Raw genomic sequence first — 26,355 nt, forward strand, 5'->3', positions numbered from 1 at the left:
TGTCAAGATGTGCGTACCACACGTTCGTGGCTGAGTGTTTTTTTTTTTTTTTCAACAGAGTCTGATGCAACGCTACACTTTTATCCGCATATACCTCTATATATACACAAGTTCATAGCCCAGACCACTTATCGCGGTGCTCCTTATTACGCGTTGTGTGACGCCGCATTATCCAAAAAGATTCTGTTAAATAGATATAAATATAGCCCGAACGGAGAAAGCGACCAATAATCACTTGATTTGCAAGTTTTGTAAATGCACTCGCCAGTATCTCGGATTTTTATAATATAGTCGCTATACCGTCTATACGGTTTGATGGATCAATCATTGTATTTTTTGCGGTCAATGTGATACAGCAAAGAACGGAAGAGCCGCATCGTTTGTTCGTTGTCGTCGTCGTCGTCCTCCTCCTCCTCCTCCTCCTCCTCCTCCTCCTCCTCCTCCTCCTCCCGCCCGTATCCGCCGTGTGTGTGTTCTGTATCGGTGTGCAGTCGGCACGGGCCTCAAGTTTTGTTTCACCGTTGGTGGAGCTGTTGGTCGAGTCGGTGGTGCGGCGGCGGCGGCAGCAGCGGCAGCGGCACGCTTGATCTTCTCCTTCTGCTCCTTAATGCCAAGTGTGCGCGTGTTCTTCTCGTTCATCACCAATGTGTGTGAGCGAATGCCGTGCGGCGCTCACGCTCCGACGATGAAAAGTATCTCAACTCGCTGTGTCTGTGTATATTATGTTCTGTATATTAGCTTTGCTTCCTCCAAGAATGCACCTTGCACCCAGGTATCCTCCGCCATCGTGCGCCACTCATCCTCTATCGTACGAAACTGCGTATATAAGTGTGTATATATATAGATCAACCCGGGCACGCAATCTCTTTCATCCGTTGGACATTTTTATAATACGCCAAAGGCGCGAACAACCATACCGCGCGACCTTTTCACAAATTTCCGAATAAAATATTGTAAACTCGAATTGTTTGTGTCATTATAATAATGAATGACAATATCCAATTTTATGTCGTTTGATAAAAATATTGGACTATTAGCTGCTGATATTTTCGTTTTAATATTATGTCATACGCGCTGTCAAGTTCGGTACTTACGCTTTTAACGAGAGATCTTTCGAGGTGAAAGCAAGATTTTTTTCTATAATATTCGTTCTACCTTGAGCAGCTGTAATCCGCTCGCCGCACCGCTACACGACCGAATGTCTGTGTCTCTCTCTGCAAAAGAAAAGAAACGAGAAGGGCTCATGTTTTAAAGAATTTCACTATTGGGCCCAACTCACAGCCCAAAATCACAAAGATCTCTTTCTTTTTTTCTCTCTCTCTCTCTCTCTCTCGAGCAGCAGCAGCAGCAGCAGCAGGTGATAGGAACACATGGTGCGTGCAGGGACCTCACACCGTTCAACGATATCCATCTTCTTTCTTCACCTCTCTATTTATATCTCTTATCCTTGCCACTTATATAACTATATATGATGATTTTCTTTACGAACCGATGTCTCCATTAAACGCTCTTCCCTCACTTTTCTAGCACCCGCCGTCGCAACGCGCTGCTGCTTCGTCAATTTCCAATTGTCGCTTGCGGCTTAGAAATACCAAAGTATAAGATATAAATAAACCATCATTACTTTATATTATTTGGATATTTCAATTTTGCGAATAACATTTGCGCAAATTAAAAGTAATCGAGTATATATAGATGTGTCCGGTAAATAGCGATTTTTTTTTCTCTTCATCATCTCTCTATTATTGGAGAATAAGTGGGACGTGGACGATTGAATACTTATTTGATGATTAATCCGAAAAAGTTGGATCAATTTTACCGCTTTCGCGTCATAAAGATGGTAGATTTTTTTGAAAATCACACCAAGCCTACCGTTCTTGTTTCGTTTTCCGGTTTTTTCGAACTAATATAATACAATCCTATATACAATCCATGCACACAGCCAAGTATAATATATCCTTGGATTAGCTACCCAGGATTTTTTTTTGCAACATTTGTGAGGGATATAACTTGGGGGGGGGGGGGGGGGGGGATGAATAATTATAGGAGTGTTGTTGCGCGCGCAGAGTTAACGCTGCGAGTACAAATGTTTCGGTAGCTTGATTGAAAGTTGCGGAGAAAGCGCGAAGAAAAGAGAAAGAGTAGAGGGAAAATATAAACGAACACGATAGTGAGTCAAGCATGAGTTTGCTTAGCAACACCGAGATCGTCGTCTATATCCGTAGTAACGTGAAAATGCTGACGAACCTCGACGGTGCCGCCCGGCATGTCTCGCCAATCTCCGCTCTCTCATTTCTTCTTTTCTCGATTATTGTATTTTTTCCCGATCTCCCCCTCTATTTCTCCTCACCGTGCATCCTAGCACCCCTAACTTTCTCACTCCTCGTTCACTGTTTTCCTTCTTTCCTCCTCTCTTTACTCATCGCAATCTTTTTTCGTCCTACTGCGCGCTGGCATGCCTTCTCATTTCTCACTACGGAAATGGAGCAAACATCTTCCGTTCGAGTATAACGTTACACGTAATAAAACAAAAGCACTGGTAGACGCGCAAAACGATACTATATATAAGAAGAGGGAGTATGAGGAGGATGATACGGCGGCCAAGTGAAAAAATACGGGAATCAGTTACATCGGCGGCGGCGGCGGTAACCGAACTCTCTTGTTGCTCACGCGCACTTCATATCTCTGTACTAATAAAACTGTGTATACGATCGGAGGCATACACGGTAAAACCTTCTGCGCGTATATCAACTCTTATCATTTTTTTTTTATTCCTATTCATCATCCACCCATCTATATTGATTCGTAACATTTTTTTATTCATTATTTTCATTCTTCATATTACACCCTTTTGTCTTAATTTTTCATGCTATATTCGTATATTATTGTAACCGGACAGTCTTACCCTCTGCTGGAACGATTTCTGGTTTGACAGAAGTCTGTCAGAGGGCTATACGGACGGGGAGCGCTCTCGCGTCAGCGGAGCACCGTCCGTACGACAACATGCAATAAGGCTCCCAACCTTTCCTTCATCCTCCACCTTATTCCTACCAAAATTGTACAAAAACAAAATAATAATGGAGCCTATCATTCCTCGATAACGAGGAGATTGCTTCTCGCAGTACCCTTTAGCGAGGCTAAGCCCGATTGCGTATAGCGAGAAAGCAATGTAGAGTACCGAATGCTCTTATACCGGACGAAAGTATCCGTTTTTGAAGGTCGAGTTCGGGGCAAGCTCCTCGGATTGCAAGATGGGGAAATCTGAAGGCTTTTTACCCCCTCCTGGCAAAAATCCGCCGGTCAGTGCACGAACCTGCACACTGACGCCTCTCCTACGTGAGAGAATAAGAGGATCTAAAAAATCCTAAGTTTCGATATTTGATGGGAAACTGACTACCTCCCGAATACCGAAACGTTTCACTATATATTATTTTTATCACAGATCGAATGTCGTTCGATCTTGCTATACTTCTTATTGTATTCAAGTCTGACAGATCCATGCAGAGCTTACCAATTTTTCTTCATTTTTCGTTTCTTTCTTCGCGAATCAAACAGATTCGCGCTCGCAAGTGAGTAGGGTTCAATATATATAAAATAATAACCAAATTTTGGAATGGTCGATATTTCGAAATTTTAAAAGTTGTAATATCAGATCGACTATTTAGCGGATTACGTGTTTAACCGCGAATATTGCTTCTTCGAATTCGTATTTACTCGAAAATATATTAGGTATATATATTTCTATAGTTTTCATTTCGAATGCAATTTTAACAGACCATACGAATGCCAAAAGTTCATATTTTAAAATTCAAAATGGAGAGTAGTTGTTTTATAGACAGACCAGAATATAGAGTAGCGCAAAAATCGAAAGAAATTTTAGTCATTCCAACATTTTATCCTCACTCGTCGCAAGTTGAACGAACTTTGCGAGATTAGCTCTGCAAACCCCTTTTCATTATCTCCTCTTGTTTTCCACGTCTCAATCTTTCTTCCTTCGCCTCCCTCATTTTATACAGGGGTGAGCGGGGCAAAGCGGGGAAGAAAACAGCCGGGCCCAGTAGAATCCCCCCCCCCAGAAAAGTGATTTTTATCCCGATGGCAACTCGCAAAATTCTATCATTTCACTTGAGATAAATAGTATGTCGAAATCAAATATTGGCTGAGGCAATGAATGATAAAGGCGTTGAGGGGGGTATTCGTTATAAATTTGTAAATTTGTAAAGAAACAAAAAAAAAATACATAATATCTTTTCTTTTTGAGAAACTAAAAAAATTCATAATTAAACGTGTTGTTTTATTAAGCAGCACGCATTCTAATCATTTTCGTTTTCAAGAGAGAAATTGATTTGTAGTTGATCAATTACCTAGTAGTAGGTACGTACATAAAATCACAACGTATACGCGAATATAATATTTGTCGAGGATAACGAAGCCTGATAAGGCTTAATGAAAAATATTGAAAATCAATTCCAACAGCGATTTATCCGGAAATTGAAAACTGATCGAATCATTTGAGTGTTGTTTTTTTCCCAGCAACGGCTGAATCGGAAGCGCATTGCGTCGGGGAGAAACGCGGAGTCGTTGCCAAAGAGAAGATTCTGTTCGATACGTCAATGTCTTATTTTTCTATAGTTGAAGCAGCATTCGAGTAGACAGTCTCGATTTCGTTTCAATCGACGAACGTGTAGGTACATTAAAATCGAGCGGTAATATTTCATGCCCATACGGATATGGGAAAAAAATGAAGAGAGTAGCACCCGGCACGAGGCATAATCAGAGAAGAGCGATTGTTACAATGTGAATCGGCAAGAAGCTAGCACTTTATACGGTTCGACGGCTTATTTACTTGCTTACTAACCGCAACTATATGTATCTATATTATACGCCGCGGGCAATCTTTATTGTCTTCTTAATGCGCCGCCGTGTATACCGATTCTCGATCCATGATAAGACGCGGTAGAGAGCGTCCGGCAGCATTGATCATCGAGCTTTTCAAATCCCGTATCGACGTACGCGCCGCATTTGAAAAATAAAAAATTGTAACGAGAAGAGAAAAACACGTGCACAGGATGAGACGCGCATATTTACGCGGCGGCGGCGGACGATAAATTGCTCCGACCAAATGACCCAACGCCAATTGTACGCGAGTTCAATGACCACATTCAGCATAGCCGCGTTTCTGGTGTTCCCTATATTTAGAGAATGCTAACCGGACGTTATATTGCCCTCTCATGTATATATAACAACACACCCGTGTGCTTTCTGCTCACTCCTCAGCGATATGACTGACGTCAACTTTAAGTGTAAACAATGCGAGGGAACACGATTCGATAATGATAATAATTTAAAAACTATTGTACAAGGAATTAAAATTCGAAAAAAAGTTTCGGTTATACACGGCACTAACGATTTGGAGAAGGTGAAAATTTTCGTTTGATTTTGTACTATTATACTCGAGCGTGCAATTGAATTTTCGTTTTATCGCGCGGTGTTGAGAAACACACGATGCCCCATAAAGTTGAAATCCGGGGCAAAACGGGCCATTCAAAATCTGCCCAAACTATTTTTTTCTTTAAAATTCGTCCGAATTGTGGTGAATTTTGGAAAAAATTGGTCACACGGAGAGAATAAAATGTGGATACGCGCAGAGGTGAAATTTCATAAAATTCATCAAAGTTTTCTTTCAAATTCTAACCATATTCTGATCCTAAATTAACTTTAATTGCACAAAATTCAAGCTTAAGAGTAAAATAGAGGTTTTTTTAAATTCTTTTTTACAAAAATCGTATACTCATAGCTGATATCGTCTTCATCAACGTGCATGCACCTGTATACAAGGTGTGGGCCCATTTTTTGCATTTCACACAGCTGATCCACTCTTCGGAGGAAAGCGAATACAATTGTTCGCAAAAATGCAAGAAACGTCTCTTCCGAACTCGAGGATTTGCTGTCCTCGTGACTTTCTTTTTTCTGCTCGCTAAACTGGCGGAGCGATACGACGGGCTTGTAAGAATGGCAGTTCGCCCACGGTTTGCCCGCTCTGAGCTCAGTTTCGTCGCTATTGTATCGGTTGCACGGCATACGGAGAAATTTTTAAACGTCTGTTTTTCGATTCTTATGCCTCCGAGAGAGGCTCTGCCCGTTTTGCCCCGAAAATTGTTTTTTCACGAAATTGAGGAACTATAGGGCCTCAAATCCCTTTTTAAGACTCAAACATGGCTGTGAAAGACCAGCATATGCTTATCACCAAAATTTGCTTAGATGATCGAGTGCCTATTTTGTCCCATATATTCCCTTATAATATAGCAAGGGGCGCTTTCAATGTGATTTTCACCGCTCGTACGCACGCGGTGTCCAGTTTCTCGGATCGATGCCGAATATTCTCTCTACCGAATGTGTATAAGCAGCAGCAGCAGCAGCAGCAGCAGCAGCAGCAGCAGCAGCAGCAGCAGCAGCAGCAGCAGCAGCAGCAGCAGCAGCAGTAGCAGCGGCGCAGCAACCCAAACAAACCCAAACTCTTACACCGTATACGTAGACTGCTGGATAAAACTTGTGACACGAATACCGGCGCCATTCAGTAAGCTCTGCTGGTGCATGCTTTTATGCTCAACACTCGCTTGACACAGCGCGGCCCGTTGAATATATACGAGTCCGGCTTTCATGGTGGTGCGACCGACCGATCGTCGCCCAGCACGGTTGTCGATAATATAATGGTGATGCGGTGTATACACGTATACATTGCATACATCGGACCAAGTGATGCCGCGTGTATAAATTCAGTTGTACGGAACGCACCACCGCGAGCCACCCGCCTATTTGCGCGTTACAATCAAACTATACTCGCATTTCCATTTGGCCTACGCGCTATATGTGTTTCAGCGGCCGGAAGCGATCCATCGTTTGTGACGCGACGCGTTCTCTCCAACCGTGTGCCGCTTAACGGCGCGTCTCAATCCTTCGGGTGATTTTTTGCCGGATCGCGAAACACAAGTTGTCAACGTATATACGTGGTTCTCTTCGTTCTAACATTTATTATGTGGAGCGCGCGCGCAATACCTGCCCAAGTCGCTTGGGCGACCGAAGCGAAGGAAGATAAACTGACATAGACATACTGTAATCTTGTTTTTATATAGGTACGTCTGAAGTGGGCTCATGAGAGCACAAACGAATCTTTCGAATTATTCGCGCCATTAGATAGTCGCATCAACCAAATGAATTGAATAACTCGTTGATCCAAGTTAGTTTTCGTAGCTGCCGAGATTCATTGACTGCGAGAATCTCATGCTGGCTCAACTGCGATATTAGTTGCTCTTAAACCGTCTGACCTCGTTGCCTCGTTGACACTGATTAAATCCAGCACCGTAGTTGTTGAAAAGTGTTACATGGAACGCCAACGCGAGACACCCGCGACGGTGGCGGCTATCTCCTGACGCAAGCAAACAGATTAGGCTGTGTTTTTTCTTCAGCTCACTCGGAAAAATTTATTCCATCATATTTTTTCACCGCACGTCAGTCCTGTTTGCATAGACCAATGCGAAATAGAAGCCGGTCGCTCCTAAATGCATGGATATTGGATATAGAATAGAACGAGGCGCGCGCGCGTGTGAGTTATAATGATGAAAAGGAAAATGCATGCGGCTATTGCTTTGCTTCAATCGCGTTCGCTGGTATACGGGTTGTTTGCGAAAACGGTGCTGGTCTCGCGTAACCAATTCGACTCCCTATTCATATGTCGTAGGACGCTCTAGGCTAATGCAATATAACACTTGTGGAAGAGGGTGTTTCCTAGCAACCCTGCCGGCGTCTACTCATCCCCTTCGTTTTAGCCATCGGCCCTTTCTGCCCCGTCTTTTGATTCCATATACCCCCCTGATATATGCGCGTTCGCTCTAGCTCTCGCTCCTAAGCATGTGCTCGACGAATGATGGAAAAACTTGCCAACAAATTTTATGCTCAATCTATTTTTTTTTTTTTTTTTTTTTTATCATCTTTATATACTCGTGCTATATCGTTATTTTATGTTGTACCGCGTTGTTTCATGTTGTTGAAACGCATAAAAGCGATCTCTCTTTCTCTCTCTCTCTCTTTCATTATTTTAACAATGGAGCCGCCTCTGCTGCTTGATGGACAAATAATTTCATACACAATGTATAAAAACATAGTAGAAAAATTAGTTAAACAACGGAGAACGAGGTCTTATATAAACGTAGATATATTCGAGCAAACGCGCGTTCATGCACGATTGTCAATTCAATCACCATCACGAATTCACTTTACTCTTATGATGTACCCAGTCCAAGCGGTCGATTTGCGATTTCACATCAAAATTTATCAAGAGACGCGGTAGCGGCTCGACGCCAAGTATCAAAAGGAAAAACTGCAGCGCTAAAGAAAAGCCAGCGCGAGCCCTGCCGCTAATCTTATATACGCGAATATGCCGGTTTTATGACGTCACAGAATTTTCAAACGGTTCTCACAAACAAACCATTTCATGAAAGAACCTGAAAATTGGTGACGATTTTTTTTCGATTTTTCCCTTTTCATTGGTCTTTGTTGCAAGTAAATCCGTCCAGTCGATACTGAGATATGTAACGTTAGTGATTTAAAATCCATCTTTTCGGGAACTTTAATTTCTTAGAGAGAGACGGGCGTAAGTTCAGCATGTTTACACTTGGACGTGCGTCCTTTGCGAGACTGGTATACATTTCTCGGCTCTCTTGTCACGCACTACGCTTGAACGCGGCTACTCCCTCTCCTCGTGCGGTCGCCGAGCGAGAGAGACAGAGAGTGTGCGCACAGCGGGGGCAATACCAGCTCCTGGTTTACGCATAACATATGTATATATATATATCCCCATAAAAAACTTTTTAAAAGTAAAAAAATTACGCCAAGTATTAAAAAGTGCAACCTTGTTTATAATAATATTTATTAGATTTTTCCCTTTAATTATTTATTCTGTTTCTTTGGAAAAATATAATCATATCAATTTAATCAAGCCAAGTGATGTTTGTTTTTTATTATTTGGATTACAAATTTAGAAAAAAAACTCAAGCTTTTGAACAAAAACTTGGCGTGCATGGTTTTTCAAACTAATAAGTGTTCAAAATAATTTCTATAAATAAACTCAAAAAATTTTAACTATGAAAAAATATGAGATCTATTGTAACATATACAGTGAATGAATTACGTTTCCTGTAGAAATTCAGAATTTTGGAAATAAAAAAAAAAAAAATAAGATCATTTTCTAACGTAGCCAAGTACAGTGAATGAATTAAGGTTCTTGTGGAATTGATCCGTGTACACTTTTAACCCTAATCCGTCACTTATTCAGAAAAATTTTCCAGCAAACGTCACGAAGCAACAAAGGTTTCTCGAATGATTCTGCAATTATTAAGAGATTATCATCTGTTTTAATGCTAGCTCGGGTTATAAATTTAAAACATTTTATGCAATATGGTACAAGAACCTTTTATAAAGAAAAGCACAAATACGCGTACAAGTGCATGCATTATTATCTATACGATGTACTGCACGAATTCATTTTCAACATTACACACAAACTTGGCGTTTTCAAATGGAAGCTCGGCGAAGGAATGCCTCATCCGTCCATATATTTGAAGCAAACTTGATGATCCTCTAATGCAATTGTTTTTTAATTTGCCGTCCCTCTTCCATCCAACTATTTTATTGAGTAGTTCGACGTGAGATCCCGCACTGTGTACATATAAAGGAAAATATCCATTCTCGACTAGTTCGACTGATAAATTCATTACTCCAAATGTTTCCTATTCAACGAGTTTTCTTTTCTCAAATCAATTTTTACACAGCTTACTTCTTTGTTCATCCATTTCAGTACTTGTGTAATTCATCCAATCATCTGCTCATTTGGTAAAAAAATGAGTGTACGGGCAAACGAGTGAAAGTGACGCGTGGATAAATTAAAATGCGTATGGGCATGAAAGAATGGGCGTATCTATCCGTACAAGATTAAGGCTTATAAAGGGATTGATTCATTTCATTTCTTTATCAATTTTATCCATAAATTTCACTCATCTATATTGTTTACCAAATCATTATATAACAGGGCCTCTCTTATTTTATTGGGGGATCGGTTTTTTCACAATCGTTCATACAATACTAATTAATTATTGTTTTCATAATAAATTTGAACAATTGTCTCTTCCCAAGCTTCCATTTGAAAACCATGCACGCCAAGCCGAGCTAGCATAAAAACAGATGATAATCTCTTAATAATTGCAGAATCATTCTAGAAACCTTTGGTTGTTCCGTGACGTTTGCTGGAAAATTTTTCTGAATAAGTGAGGGATTAGGGTTAAAAGCGTACACGGATCAATTTCACAAGAACCTTAATTCATTCACTGTACTTGGCTACGTTAGAAAATGATCTTATTTTTTTTATTTCCAAAATTCTGAATTCCTACAGGTAACGTAATTCATTCGCTGTATATGTTACTATAGATCTCATATTTTTTAAATTTATTTATTGACATAGCTTTACTAGCGTTTAGCTCGCGATTTATAGAGAACGTTAACCAATCGAGTGTTAAGCCGGTGGTGGGGGCGGCTCGTCGTCAATGGACGGGATGCAATCAACGACTCGTGTAATCTTTCCCGTTATAAAGTAATAAACGCAAGCGGGTAAAAATAAACGACTGCGAATCGATCGAGAATGGCGTGTTCCCGTGTATCATTCTATTCTTTACGAACGGCATAAATTCAGCCCCATGGACTGAATTTTTTGAAATACTTTCGTTACTTAATTTTCTCATTATGTTCATTCCATATATATACTCATCATAAATGACGAGTGCTCCGAGTTTCAATCAATTTTGGCCCAAAATTAATCGTAGCATTATTGTTGAACATATTTGAGAATTTTAACAGCACCGCGCGGTGTTGTTGTTAAAATCAATGTATCGCGCGCTCTCGTTTATAGGAAAACAAGAATTTTGTAAATGTTGATTGCGACCACAAATATGTAGCATATATGTATATAGCATATGAATATCCTCATATGTTTTTTTTTCTTCTGTATTCCAAATTACTGTGATGATTTCAGCAAGAGAATTGAAGTCGTGCGGAGGCATAAGCAGCGGTGGTGAAGTTTGCTGCTCAGCCGATATGGAGCTCAGGCTGCAAGCAAGGGCGCGTGATAAACACGAGAGAGCCATGAGAACGACCCTTCAGAGACTTCAACAATTACTCGTTGCCAGGGCGACACGATTTCACAGTAAGTTATCCTTCAATTTCTTCACCCGCATTCATTTCGTCAATTGCGACGAGTGGCGCGCGAAAATTATCGCTAAAACGTTTTGTCAAACATTACACGACTTTTAGGTATAATACGCTCGCGCGGGAACTGGGTGGTCTCAGAAATATGAATGTTGGAAATATTTGAAAAATATAGCCGCAACCAAGTATCGTTGGAGTTATGCGTAACGTATTTATTATAAAAACCCATATATATGCGAGTATACGCTGTTGTCGTGCACAACGGAACACGAGTCCGGCGACAAAACATGCTGATCAACCATTCATTTGCGTATACACATGGAATCGAAACGATTGCGCGAATATGGTTTCATGGTATTGGCCATATAGAAAAAAATGCAATGTAATCTTGCACAATGGGCTAAGGCGCTACGGAGGTGCGAAATGAGATTTCAGTGATTATACGATGTAATGCGAGGGGAGTTTGTTGTTCGGAACGTTTGGAGGGTATGAAAGTAGATATGCGGAAAAACTCGCGTATCTCGCAACTCGAAACGCCTCGGGCCGTGCCGACCTTGTGAGCTTCTTTCTTTCGGTACTTTTTTCATCTTTTTTTTTTTTAATTGAAGAGGAACCCCGCAAGTGCATTCGAGTATAGTGAATCCGAGGCGAGTGAGAAGCGTTGTGCGTTGTCTCTTACGAGGAGAGATGATAGCAAAAATTTCTCTCGCACGTACGGCATACGCACTTGCACACGTTTCAAACAAAATTTTTACCTTCCAGTTTTTACAAAAAAAAAAAAAAAAAAAAAAAAAGTCAGTAGTTTCGTGCAGGGATTCTTTTGAACAATGTGTATATATATTGTAACGTAACGCTCTTGCCGACCTCGGGCCTGAACGCCGCCACGCGTATATTTTGGAAAAATTTAACAATTCGGATTCATTCAATTGTCATCGATTTTTACGCAGGATAAATTCGTTTTTGATTTATTGTCGCGAAATATTCGCGATCGCGCTCACCGATTGTGAGAAATTTTGTTTCGCTCGTTTTCGAAATAAAAATAAAAAAGTTTCGATAATTCAAAAGTGCTTGATTTTATACAAAAAAAAAAGAAATATTATTAATTTGAATCGATATAACCTTAAATTCGTACCGCGGCCTCTGGAATTATTGAAAATTATTGAACAAGTTTGAATTTAAAAAATTATAATGAAGAAAAATTTACAAAAATACAAATTATTTACAAGAAAAATCATCCCTGATTCTAGCAAGTAAAAAAAAAAAATAATTAAAAAATTTTTAAAATAGGTTGAGTTAAGGAACAAACCCCAGGCTATGGGATCAAAACGTCACCGAATCTTTCCGATACCCTGAGCATCTGCAAGGTTAGGTAATTTACCGTCCACGGGCTATGGGATTGAAACGTCGCCGAATCGCTTCGATATCCCGTGCAACGGAAATTTGAAAAAAATTATGATTGGACCCTGGACTCTGGAATTGAAACGTCACCGAATCGCTCCGAGCGCTTTTTATACGGAGTTTCCCCATCATAAAATCATCAAACGCCGAGAATCTCAAGTTTAGATCGGTTCTGCGCATCTTTTTGCAACGCTTTCTATGATTGGCTCGTTGCCACGATTCATGCTCTACCATTGGTTAAACGGATGCGATGCGCAGACTACCGCTTTTATCAGAATTATTTAACAATAAAAAAATAAAAAATTTGACTCAATTAATTATTGAACAATTTTTACAGAAGTTTTATCTTATAACAAAATTCAATTGAAAAAGATTTAATTTGGTCAGAAAATTGTTGTTTGCGTCACGGCTTGTTCGAGAACATTCGATCTACGCAAGCGCAGTAAAGCGCATTTTTATTTTATTATTTTCACGAATTTATTTCAAAAATTTCATGTCGGAATTATTATTCCTTGATACGTTATAATTTTCCGGTTCATTTGAGCCTAGTTGCATAATTTTCCGAGATCGCGTTGAATTTTAATTTACAAAAGAAAAAAATATTGTAGTTCGAGTTTTTAATACGAGGCGCCGCTAGTATCGCGCTCCACCGCTTGTATCTTGTATCGGACCATTGTATTGCCCACCATTACGGCCACGGCCGCCGCCGGCTGACAGTGACCCGGCTCACCGGTCGTTGTACGCGTTCGGTCAAACATCGCGCCGGATCGCGATGATTTTTGAGGTTATGTTAGGGATGGAGTCAATTCGGGTTGTTCGGGGTAGCGTTACGCTACAATGTATACTTTTCCGTGATTATTGTTTTTCTTTTTTTTTTTTATTTTCAGCTTTCTTCAAGGAATTGCTTGCAGCGAGCAAAAAGGGCTTTCACGAAATGTTCAAGAAAACTTATGGTATTCTGTACGAACAAAACGCCTATGTATTCACGGATCTCTTCAAGGAACTCGAGAATTATTACGCCAAAGGAATGGTACGTTGCGGCTATTATTCGTCTCTCCCTTTTTTACTTGCGCCATTTTCATCTTATTCGTACTTGTTTCCTGATTATGCTTTACGTCGAAATTGGAAATTGAGATAGGAATGTTTTTTGATACTGCAAAAATATGCATATCCGTGCCAAACACTCGAAAAAAACTGGGGATATAGTTCCGAAAGGGACACTTCGATTTCAATACCCAGCTTTTGCACACATGAAAAGGAGGTTAAAACACAAGATCACACCTAAAATTTCAACCGCGGCAAATTTTTTCTTTTATGTTTATCATCATTTTTGTGTGGCGGTAGCCAACTCGCGAAGACGCGCATAGAGAGCACCTTCGACGTGTGTGCGGAATCGTTAGGTGGGTCTGGAGCACCTTCGATGTATGTGCGGAACCGTTGGCCGCCACACAAAAATGATGATAAACATTGAAAAAATCATTTGCCGCGGTTGAAATTTTAGGTGTGATCTTGTTTTAACCTCCTTTTCATGTGTGCAAAAGCTGGGTGTTCAAATCGAAGTGTCCCTTTCGGAACTACAGCCAAAACTGGGAAGAATTTTGCGTATACCGACAAACAAGAAATTAGAGTAGGAAACCTCGCATTCTCTTTACACACGTTGTAATAAATCATTTTTGTTGACGCGCTATTGATAAAATCTTGTAAACGCGGCGGCGAGTGCATCTCCAATGGGCCAATAGCAGGTAGCAATTGTTAACGTTCATTTATTCTACGTTGGCTTTTCTTTCGTACTTGGCGCGCATCTTCTTTCGGGCTCTCGTCGCAATTGTATACGCGACTCATCTCGTTAATTCAGCAAGTTTCTCGTTTCTTGGTGAAACACGATTGCGATAACGTAAAAACACGACCGTAATTTTCAACATATTCAAATATTGTCACAAAACTCTCCATATTTCTTTCTCGCCGATTTTTTTTTTTTTATTTCCGGATAAATCCCGTCGGCGCCAGTCGCTGAGCGACTCGACGAAAAAGAGAAAGAGAAACTGTTGACCGGCTTGGCTGGCAGCGGGATGGGGGTGGGCGGAGGGAAGAATAACTCTGAATCTTTGAAGTTACAATTTAAAGTTTAATTAAACACTTCGTTTCATTCGTCGATCTATTTAACAAATCAAGAGACGCGGTAGCGGCTCGACGTCAAGTATTTTTTATATATCGCTGGTGAGAAATTCGCCGGGACTGTCACGCGATTCGGGGGAAAACGTCGCGAATCACATTCCCACACGATCGGGAACCTACACACTTTATAATTTAATATCGAGCTCGTTTCGTGCTGTCACAGAGCTACTTGTCGTCAGGGAAAATTACGATGTAATCAATAACTATTTACGGGATCAAAAGAAATCACCGGCCGAGCTGTTCTCCCGTCGCAAGCGTACGCGAACCCCCGATCCACTCACTCTATCTCACCCAACTCACACACACATATTCCCGACTTTTTCCCCACGAATCCCCGCACAATTATTACGACACGGAGAATTTTCGTGAACGGCCATACGCAAGCTACACATTTACTCTACTTTTACTTTAATTTCGTAAAGCCCGCTTCACTATTCCGGAACGCCGCCGGTACGAACAGAAAAGAATACAAAATCTCAGCTTGAAAATCGCGAGGCGAAGCCGTCGCCGTGACCGTATTTCTTGAGAGATTTCGGCTGTTTTGACGGGATTAATTGAATTTAATTTTCCGATATGACGAGTATACAATTCGCCGCGAAGACAATAATGGATAAATTCTTCGAGAGTCCACCGACCACAAATCAATGAAAGAAAGCGGAAACTTACAGTCACACTTGTACTCTCGGGATCTCCACGTCTGGCTCGCTCGATACTTCACGAGAATCTGTCAAAGTCCAGCCCACGTCCAGCCTCGTTCCGTAGCGCGTTATCACCCCTCTTCTCCCTTTTCGCTCGCTGAGTGACAGGTGTGTCACCCGAAATTTCTATAATGGGCGTTAGACGGAGCCCCGAATTTTCGCGGGATTAAATATTTGATTTTCGATGTTAACTATAACCCCTACCCTAGATTATATGTCTGTTATTGCGAATTTTAACGGGAAAGAGGAGTATTCCAATGTCGGATCCTGGATTTGATGTTAGATCCTGAAACTCCGAAAGGGTTCGACGTCCCTTTTGACGGGACTCTCCTGAAATCTCGGCACGGCTACGTCGATGACTCGTCACAGGATCAGAAATCTTGTTGATCTTCTCGAACTTTCGAGCATATGCTACAGCGTGTATCTCGTGAAATTGGGCATGTGTATGTGTGCGTGTGTTGTCCGGGACGTGTTTGTATTCTTGCGTACGAGCTCTGCTCGAAGTACCCCGACGTTTCGAGTATTCTCTGTCCCTCAGATTATAACTCTTTCCGAAATTCCCATCTTCCATGCCAATTTCTCAGGACGGCTCGCATGGAAAACAAATAAAATAAATCTCTTGGCGTAAATGAAATATTCTCGCAAAATTTTGACCCTATAAAGGCTTTGTGGAGTGGTTGCGCGGCCGAAGTAAAGAGCGAGCGAGACGGGCAACGTTTCCCGGTGTCTCACTCTTTATCTTGAAAAATAAAAATTGTCACAATATATATAAGACGGCTGAAATGAATAAATAAAGAAATTGTTAACTATCATGGGACTTCAAATCAGACATTTATCAGCGAATTATTTATTTGTACTAATAATATTGTTGTATTATTGCGTGATATTTTCGTGTGTTTTTTTGCTTTTTGTTTATGTTTTTAATGCCCGCCCCGACCAGGAAAACCTCGGCTTCGCCTCGGTCCTGCAAAAGTCCGGGCGTCCCCCTCTCACGATTGCTAGTAAATATTGAACGTACTTTCGGCTACGGGATCAAGAAAAATAGTATACAACCCACGGCCCAAATGTTGGATGCCAGGAAATCCAACTTTCGTGCCTAGGGTCATAATATACTATTCGTTTACAAATTTTACTTTTCGTTTACGACAGCTGACCACGTTAGTTATACGTTTTGGCCAATCCGGTGTTGTTATTTTCCTCAATACCCATCTAGCTAAAAACATCGATCATTTGTCTGTTTTATATCGACAGATATGTATTTTTTGAATATCGCTATTGACATAACTAAACCAGAATAACTATACGTCTACACGGGGGTTTTATTCCGGTTTTGTATAACAGGGAATATATATATATCGATATAACTAAACCGGAGTCAGAGCGCCGTGTAAACGTAGTCATTATGTATTCATCGGTCATCGCGTTACCAAGGGGAGAAAGTGTTAATAAAAAAAGGTTTGGTTTTTTTTTGTATCGCTTGAAATAATAAAGAAAAAAAGGATTTTTGTAAGACGAAAATAAATAAATAATCGTTTTCCAAATATGTGTTTCTAATATTTTAATTTAAACCCCACGTATTTTACTCAATTTTTTCCCGAACAAGACTTTTCCACACACTAATGTTAAAAAATAGTGTACGTTACACATGTAAAAAAGAGGGAATATTAACTCGTGTGTTAATATTTTTAGTGACAATCGTTTAGGATAACTCGGCTCGGCTGGTGCTCCCTCAATTTGGCTCATTTCGTCTGTCACTCGGCTACGCTTGACCTACGACTGTCGCTAAAAACATTACCCCGCTCATATTAATATTCCCTCTTTTTCACACTTGTAACGTAAAATGCTATTTTAAAATACAAAGTTACCCTCTTGACCGCAGGTGAATCTGGACGATGCGATGGACAACTTTTTCAACACTCTTTATCAGAAGATGTTTACCGTGCTCAATAGTCAGTACAAATTTGACGACAAGTATCTCAAGTGCGTCGGCAATCATATGAAAGAGATGAGACCGTTCGGTGATGTTCCACAAAAGCTTGGAGTACAAATAAAAAGGTCATTCGTCGCAACCCGAGCATTCAGTCAGGCTCTGAGCGTAGCGGGTGATGTTCTGAAAAATATGCAGACGGTATGCGCACCCATCGTAGTTTTAACTTTCTATCCATCGCTCGAGAATGCGAGTTTTGAAATTTTTATCATTGATATTATATATTTTATCGTATACATGAATGAGACAACATTTAAAATAATTATTATCGACTTTGCAGCTCAAGTCGTCACCGGAGTGTGCCGCGGCATTGACGAGAATGACGGCGTGTCCATCTTGCAGCGGTATACCCGGTAATGTGTTGGCGTGCGGTGACATGTGCGCAAACGTAATGAAGGGTTGCCTCGCCCAGCACGCGGCCCTCGACACCGAATGGAATCACTTTGTCGGTGAGTAGAACCGCGATTCCTTTTAACCGCATTCATCCTCCATCCATATGCACATACTTTTGAAATTTACTGACTCACTCAGTCCCGATTATTTTTCCGCGCACAAAACACTATCCATGCCGCAACCGTATATATGCCTGTAAATTATGATTTTTTTTTTGTTTTTATTCCTTCATTCATTCTTTCTCTATCGTTAAGCGTTATTGTTACTTGAAATATTTATTCAACTTACAGAGGCAGTTGGCAAAGTTGCCGAGCGATTATTGGGACCGTTCAATATCGAAATGCTCGTGAGGCCGATTAATTTGAAAATTTCGGAAGCAATAATGAATTTTCAAGAAAATAGTCACGATGTTTCCCAACGTGTTTTCACGGGTTGTGGACGTCCAATTTTGGGTAGAAGACGGAGACGCCGGAACAATAGAGAATCGGATACGGATTCGTCGAGTTTCGATCAAGATTCGACGGGCGGCGATGACAGATCCTCGACCGCCGCGATGCTCGATAAATTGGTCAAAGAAATTAGACAAAGGGTCAGAGACTCGAGACAATTTTGGATATATTTGCCGTACCAATTGTGCAACGAGGGCCTCGTTGTTCCACCGAGCAACACCAACGAGTGTTGGAACGGCACGCACGTTGACAAGTGAGCTTTCATTTATTCAATCAAATTTTTATACAGCCTCCATCATCTTGACATTTAATAATATTACGGAAGAAATAAGTTGATTTATCAAAATTATTAATCTCACAGAATGCAGCGAGCATTATTCTACTTGACGTTGCCAATTTATGTCTCCAGATATCTCTATCCCGTGACATCTGACGGTGAGATGCAGACACTGAATCCGGAGGTAAGAGGCGGTGGTCCGAGAACCGCGATAGTTCGAGATCAAGTTCAAGCTCTCACAACGATTACAAACAGATTACGTTCAGCCTTCAACGGGCAAGATGTTGATTGGCTCGATCCTGGTAAATTTCCCCATTTAATCGTTCATCTTGGAAAGTTTCATTATTATATAAAAAGGAAAAATTCATTTGGACGCTCGTCTATTTTTTGGCGAAACATTTATCTTTTGAGCATGGCGACCGCATGGAAAGTGGGTTGTACGGGGGGTAAGGGGCATCGTACTACGTATTTTCCCAGAATAGACTTGACATTTTGAGGAAAATAATAGTGAATTATTTTTTTTAACTGAGATTTATCATAACGATGATCAGAAAATTCAGGTTCACATCCCCGTTCTTCAAGATATGAGGTAAATCCTAAACGTGACCGTATGTAACAATGTTTCTCTTTCGCTTTCGCAGAGGAGGCAAGCTATGGATCAGGAAGTGGTTCGGGCGACAGTAATGACGATGAAGATCCAATAACCGACGACGAGGATGGATTCAGTGAAGAATCCTCTGGCTACGAGCCGGATCAGATTGTGCCCGGTAAACCTAAACTACCAACGATTCCGATCGATCCGGCGTCACCGCCTAGAGTTGAAATTGAATCAAAAGCCCCGACGAGCAACGATAACAACAAGCACAAAAATAACAACGATGATGACGACGACGATGACGACGAAGACGACGACGACGACGACGACGACGACGACGACGATGACGATGACGACGACGACGACGACGACAACAACAACGACAACAACAACAACAACAACAACAACAACAACAACAACAACAACAACAACAACAACAACAACGACAACAATGATAACGACAATCACAACAGTATCAAAAGCAAAAATGGAACAACGACTAGTATCGTTGGAAGCGATGGTGGCGGTGATGTCGGAGCTGGTGCTGGTACAACTTCGCATCATCAAAAAATGCCATTGTCACGAGCACTCACGACATATTTATTCCCAATCGTTGTCATGTGGTTTGGCGGTTGTCTTACCGAGTGGCTGTGATCCTTTCATTTGACGATACGCTTAAACGTGTAAATATTTTTCTATCAAAGACCACACATTTCATAGCCTCTTTTATTTTTTTCATCTTCATCTCTATACTTGAATTCTCCTTAATGAAAAAAAAAAAACAAAAACAAAGATTTTCAAAAAAAATTAAATATCACAATGAACCTGACAACTCATGGAGAATCGCCGCGATATTTTATACATTTTCAATGCATTTGCGGCAGACGAATGAAAAAACGATTAAATACTCGGGAAAATTGTGAACGGGGACGGAACGACATGGCGGGTTTCTCGAATAAGAGTAAAAAAGTAAAATAAAGGTGAAAAAAATTTATATCGGAGCTCGGAATGATGAGAAATTTAAAAACAGTGCATACGTCACTGTAAATAACAACAATTATTAATATTATTCATTATAGAAATCATAATGACTAAGCTTAGACACAGTAGGAGTAATTGATCGAGTGAATCCATGAAAAATGATTTGGCCATGAAAGGGGAGGGCGGCGGAGGAGAGGCCATAAGAACGGATGTTGTTAATACGTAAGACAGAGAGAACTGAGTATACGAAAGCATACAGGACTGAAATATTTATTAATCCTGGTGTATTTTTACGATTTTTTCGGCATTTATTTAATTATTTAATCAATTAGAAATTATGACAATTTGTTTTCATGAAGCTCGCGAGGTGGATTCAAATCTGTTATACAATCGAGCTTCTTTTCCTGATGATTTGGCAAGTTGAGATTAAATTATAATGTTTCAAGTTGTACATGATATTTAAGGGCCAAGACCCGTATATAATAAATAATATGTACTTGCTTCGATGAGAAAAGTTTTAAACTCCGTAAAGTGCATTTTTACGCGCGCAGGTACAAGATAAGAACTTGAAACATTCGGGAGGGGATATAAATTTGCATTTTCATAATTGTTTATATAATTTATTGGTGTTTCAATGATTGAAACGGTTGAGAAAACAAACCCAAATCACAAACTTCTGAATTGTTAGTGAATCTTTGAAAATATTCCTAAACCCATCTCAGGAAAACATAAAATTAAGACAAAATACGTCGCATGTAATATGCCCAAATTGTCATGTGCCCTGTCTCTTAGTCAAATCCTAGGGAGAATGTGAGCTTTCCGGCAAACGACACCGCGCTTTGTACAACAAGTGTCTTTCAGCTAGAGCAAAATAACACACTCATCATACATACGACGCGGTTTTACACTGTGCGTTGATTCCTGGAAAGCTTCTAATGTGACGAGAGAATGAACATTATGCAACTCGAGCTGAAACCAATCGATTGAAAACAAAATTCGTTTATAATACTTTTTGTAAAATTGTACATAATCTTGTTCGGAGGTGGAGTAAATCAAGAGAGAGATATATTATAAATTGGACGTTCGTTTCGTTCGCCAAATTGAATTGCAGTGGAAGAAAAAAAAGGTCGATCGAGGTAATTTTGCTGATCGATGCGCACTGTATATCCGTTCGTTAATGATAAGTGCTCTCGAAAATGATTTCTCCATTCGTCGACGTGTCGCGTACGTAAATATATAAGTTTGGTACAAGGTTTCTTATACTTGTGAGCGAGAATGTAGAAAAGGCTACTACGAAGGAAAGAGAAAAAAAAATTAGTGGGAGTCTAAAAAGTGCCCGAGTGTGGTATCACGGGTGGAATAAAAATAGCCAGGCTACTGTGATAATATCAAATTCAGTCGTAATTTGATGGAAGCGGCTTCCTTTTTTTTCTCTTTTTTTTTTTTCTAATAAACACATTGTGCATTTATTCTCCACATCGCCTGGACCGTTCCACAACTTTATTTATATACATGTGTGTGCTGGTGCGTGTACGGGTGGGTGTGCGTGTGTGTGTGTGTGTGTGCGCGCGCGCGTGCCTAAGCATATAAGTGAAATCCTGAACAAACACGTTTTTAAGTTCAACAAATCGAAATCTTTACTGCATTCAATGGAACCTAATAGTTTAGTTATCGAGACCACGTCGTTTTACACTTGTTTTTTATATTCATTAATTGCGAAAAATATTTCAGACAAAACTGTCTGAATTTTTAATTTGACGATAAGACAAGCGAAATTTTAAAAAACCTCTCAATCCCGAAATGTTTGAATTACTCTCATTTTTTCCTTCTTCAGAAATGATTGTAGCGCGATGCTAATTTTTCATGTAATGTTTCTCTTATTACCAAAATTTTTTTTTCTTCTGACGCGCATGAGGTGTCTTGTCACTCTTCCCATACCTTAACGCGCGTGTTGTTGTCCATGATGTGTTCGTGACGCCTCCGTCACAGAATATGGAATCCCGGTCCGTCGTGAGTTTCGTTAGTGACGGGGGTAGTTGATCGAACACATCTTGGATCTCGATACGACGTGTGAATTTCAGAAATAATAAATTATACGAAAGAGACGTTTTACAAATCTAGTGAAATATTCAAACCAATACTATAAATAGCTAAATATTCGTAGCTATATTATTATTATTATTATTATTATTATTATTATTATTATTATTATTATTATTATTATTATTATTATTGCTATTATTATCGTATATTCATGCATGCATATTATATATCCATTTTATATACAAACGTATGTATGCAAGAGAATATATGCAAATGCGCGAGTGTGTGTGCGCATGAAGAAGAGGAGAGATAATGGGAAAAAATGAAAATTGTATACATCGCTAACGACACATAGGGGGGCGATGATGTAGTTGAGTGTCTTTGGAGTATTCGAATCTGGGAAGAAATCGTTTATTCGCTACACGGCAATAATTCAGACAAAAGATTCTTAAAAAAAAAAAAAAAATATCACGTGCAAGACCGTACCTACACGCTGATATTTTCTATGCAATATAGAAAATCCGTTTTTTGTCTTGAAAGTTAAACTCGATCAACCAAGAGGTTGTATAATACTTTAACCTCGAAAATTATTTATGTAGAATTGAAATAAAGAATAAATTCGACGTGAGGGATATTCCAAATTACGCGATAGCCAGCATCGAAAGCTCATCAATTGTTTCAAAGACACTCAAGGTTCGGAAATACTAATGACCCGGAAAAGCTAATGAGAAAAATTTAAAGAAAAAAAAATTACACTTTTCCATGGCTCATTTGACAGCAGAAATCGAAACAATCGTTGCTTCCGTTTCTTAAAAGAGGCTGATATTATATAAAATCTATTGACGGTACACAATTATTCAATATTTACAGAAAGGGCGTGAAAGTTTTTCGGTGAAAAAGAAAAAAAATAAATTTTGAACGCTAGAGATGCCATTTCACTCCTTTAGAGAGGCCCTGTCGATGCTACGGGATAACCATCGTATAGAAGAGAAAGAGCAAACCGAACAACGTTAATACTCATTATTATTTTTTCTTGTTGTTTCGAATTTCATTTTTTTACATTGGAATTTAAGAAATATACAATGTGATCTTTTTTATCAAATAATTTTCTTTTAGCATAAATTTTTATAAAGAAGCCTGCATTCTTCCTATGTTGTGGAACTACTCATTAAAACATCAATCGATCATTTCAAGTCGGGATAATTTAGTTTCATTTTTTTCTTCTCCAAAATATAGTCGAATGTTTTATATAATTACACCGATACTTACCAGCTCGTATATGAGGGGTGAAAAAAATATATATATTCATCTCACGAAAACGTCTTTTTATCCCAGATTATAGACAAAGCTTATTCAAGTGATCCTTATATAAGTAAAAAGCAAATCACCGTTTACTTGAAACTCCATCATATTTTAAGACAAACGAATGGGCATCTTCTCCAATCGAAAAAGAACACGAGTAACTTAAAAATTTCGTGGGATATGAAAAATCTTTATCCGACTAAAAGGTGCCCGCCTCGATTTTTCAGACGACTGTAGGATAATGATAGATCACCCGAGAGGAATCATGCAAAATAAAGTAGATACATGGTGTGCTCAAGCAAAGACGGATTATTGTTTATTTCAGTGTGCGACTTACGTTGGAAACGTAATCGATTATATGGGCTTCGAAGCTTGATGAACTGTCGAAATTGAAGAAAGAATGAAGGTGATATTTTTTTAAACTCCATTTAGATAACACGATAGAGAGAGAGAGAGAGAGAGAGAGAGAGAGAGAGAGAGAGAGAGATGAAATTGCGCGTGCTGTGCAGTGTATTTAGTCTACGATGCCATATTCTTTTGATCGATTCCTCCAATCGATTATACGATTCGAGAAGTTAAAATATATATATATACAAAAGCCTTTGATCCATACATACACGCGCGCGCACGCACATGTATACTTGCAAGTTTCAAGTATTTTATTTGTTAATAATATTATGTGTATGATTGTTGGGATTTGAAAGTGCAAAATTTTTTTTGTTAGAAGTAAAGTTACAAAAATATTGTATAAAACACTCTCAGGGTGTTTAGTGTCTCGACGCTGATGGATTAGAGAATGCGATAACCTTATAGACATAGGTCGACACGATCGTGTATGAATGCGTGCGCGCTAGAAACGAGGGTGATTGGTCAATCGTAATTTACGGGACCCAATTTGTACGATTTTCGATGTTATTCGTTTGCGCGACTATAGTGAATCAAGTTTCAAATGTCGTACGAGAAGATTTTTAAAAATAAAATGAAAATAAAAATCCAAGTTCTGTGTTTATTCTTACTCGTTAGTGACGCTTTCCGCCCATCTTTTCAATCAACTATATATATGCGGTTTCAAAACCGTCCGCGCATGTGCGGCGGCATACGCAATTTGTTCGGATAATATATATATATATATAACAGATGGATAGGTATACGAGTCAAAAGCATGGGGAGAAGCCACTATATTGGAACTAATTTTTTTTGTTATGTCCATTGGCAGTTTCTCTTTAATTTAAATATTTGATTTATTTATAGCCACTTAAATATTATGAAAATAGAGCTGAGTAACATTGACTACGTTTACACGGCGCTTTTATTCCGGTTGAGTTATTCAATATAGATATACAAAATACATATCCGTCGATATATATAAATATAGGTAGGGACTAGATTGGCCGAAAATGGCAGCCGTCACTATTTCCGGTCGGCCAAAGTCACTAGCCGAAACAAATGAGGTAAGATAGTTGTAGAAACAAGGCACAGATGTCGCAATAAGCCTTTACGTCGATAATTCAGAAATTACAGCCTCGGCGGCAGGCGTTCTCATTCTCATTTGAATAGATACGCTTCCGAGATTTGTTTGGGCAGTTGTACGATACGTCATCTTGACAGTTGAGGTTATGATCCTCAAAGTGTTGATGCATGCGGAGTGTAATTTATGAATGAAAATAATTAGTTAAAAGTGGAAGGGGAGTCAATTATCAATGACGCGATTAATTCGTGTTTAATAATAATAATTATTATTATTTTTGAACACGAATTAATGGTGATTTTTAAACACGAGTGATGGTGATAATCACCTCATTGTTTACACTCTGCATGAAACAACACTTTGGAGACCATAACCTGACGTCGAAACGACGGGATCATGCAGCAGCTGTTACGATAACGAGTCTCGGGTGACCCAGGTGTGCGTATTTCAATTCATTGAGAACCCCTGCCACCGAGACTGTAATTTCTGAATTATCGACGAAAAAGCTTATTGCGACATCTGTGCCTTGTTTCTACAACTATCTTACCCCATTTTTTTAGGCTAGTGACTTTAGCCGACCGGAAATAGTGACGGCGGTCATTTTCGGCCAATCTAGTCCCTTAGCTAGTCCCTACCGTCACACAGAGCCAACTTGTTGGAAAAACAGCCATATTGAACAGAAGTTTGAGCTATTTTAAATTTATGGCGCACTACACACCATACAAACTTATTGGGTACATTCTACTTTGACGCTGACAGCGTTAATAGCGTTAGGCCCGCTACACACGGTCAATAATATTGCACAGTAATATTGCACAATATTGTATGGTGTGTAGTGCACCATAAATTTAAGATGGCTCAAACTTCTGTTCAATGATTGCGCAATGTTTCAATACTACATCTACACGCTCAATAATATTGTGCAATCACCTATATTGCGCAATACTATTGCCGACCGTGTGTAGCAGGCCTTATGCTGTCGAGTATGCCATTCATTGGAAGTAAGAATAACGTCGAATTGGCGATCCACACGGGCTTACTAACGTCATGGTCTAGTACCGGACGGTAAGTCGAGATGTCACCGTGGTCATTTTAGTTGTGGATCCGCCTTTACGAGATATTTCCTCTCGAGCCGCTCGAGCCAATCATCGAGCGAATTGCCACGATTCGCATCCGTTTTAGAATTTCGAAACTGAGCCAGCAATTCTTTATTGCTTCTTCGTCGATTGTTGCCGGGCCGATACATTAGAGATCGTGATTCGCGTAAACCGATTCATGAATTCCAAGTCGTTTACATCAAATGAGATTTACACACGTTACGTAAAAAATAATTTCA

The 26,355-nt window shown here is 39.7% G+C and overlaps 1 protein-coding gene and 1 long non-coding RNA gene across 2 annotated transcripts in view; one reads left to right on the forward strand and one right to left on the reverse strand.

Moving 5' to 3' along the window:
* Window positions 1-24,548, forward strand: part of LOC122416014 (glypican-6) — a 39,602-nt gene extending 15,054 nt beyond the window's left edge. The window contains exons 2-8 of the mRNA XM_043428668.1: window positions 11,081-11,251; window positions 13,539-13,681; window positions 17,404-17,652; window positions 17,792-17,960; window positions 18,195-18,606; window positions 18,763-18,932; window positions 19,272-24,548. Of these exons, the coding sequence (XP_043284603.1) occupies window positions 11,081-11,251; window positions 13,539-13,681; window positions 17,404-17,652; window positions 17,792-17,960; window positions 18,195-18,606; window positions 18,763-18,932; window positions 19,272-19,879 (1,922 nt within the window). The 3' untranslated portion in view covers window positions 19,880-24,548. The remainder of the gene's footprint in view (window positions 1-11,080; window positions 11,252-13,538; window positions 13,682-17,403; window positions 17,653-17,791; window positions 17,961-18,194; window positions 18,607-18,762; window positions 18,933-19,271) is intronic.
* On the reverse strand, window positions 459-15,544 carry LOC122416019 (uncharacterized). The gene is made up of 3 exons (XR_006262044.1): window positions 15,493-15,544; window positions 1,095-1,214; window positions 459-816 (listed from the first exon to the last, which is right to left on the reverse strand). It is a non-coding gene; the product is annotated as an uncharacterized lncRNA (long non-coding RNA).
* Window positions 24,549-26,355: the final 1,807 nt, after the last annotated feature.

This window comes from Venturia canescens, chromosome 9, assembly GCF_019457755.1.
Source record: "Venturia canescens isolate UGA chromosome 9, ASM1945775v1, whole genome shotgun sequence".
Classification (NCBI taxonomy): Eukaryota; Metazoa; Arthropoda; class Insecta; order Hymenoptera; family Ichneumonidae; genus Venturia; species Venturia canescens.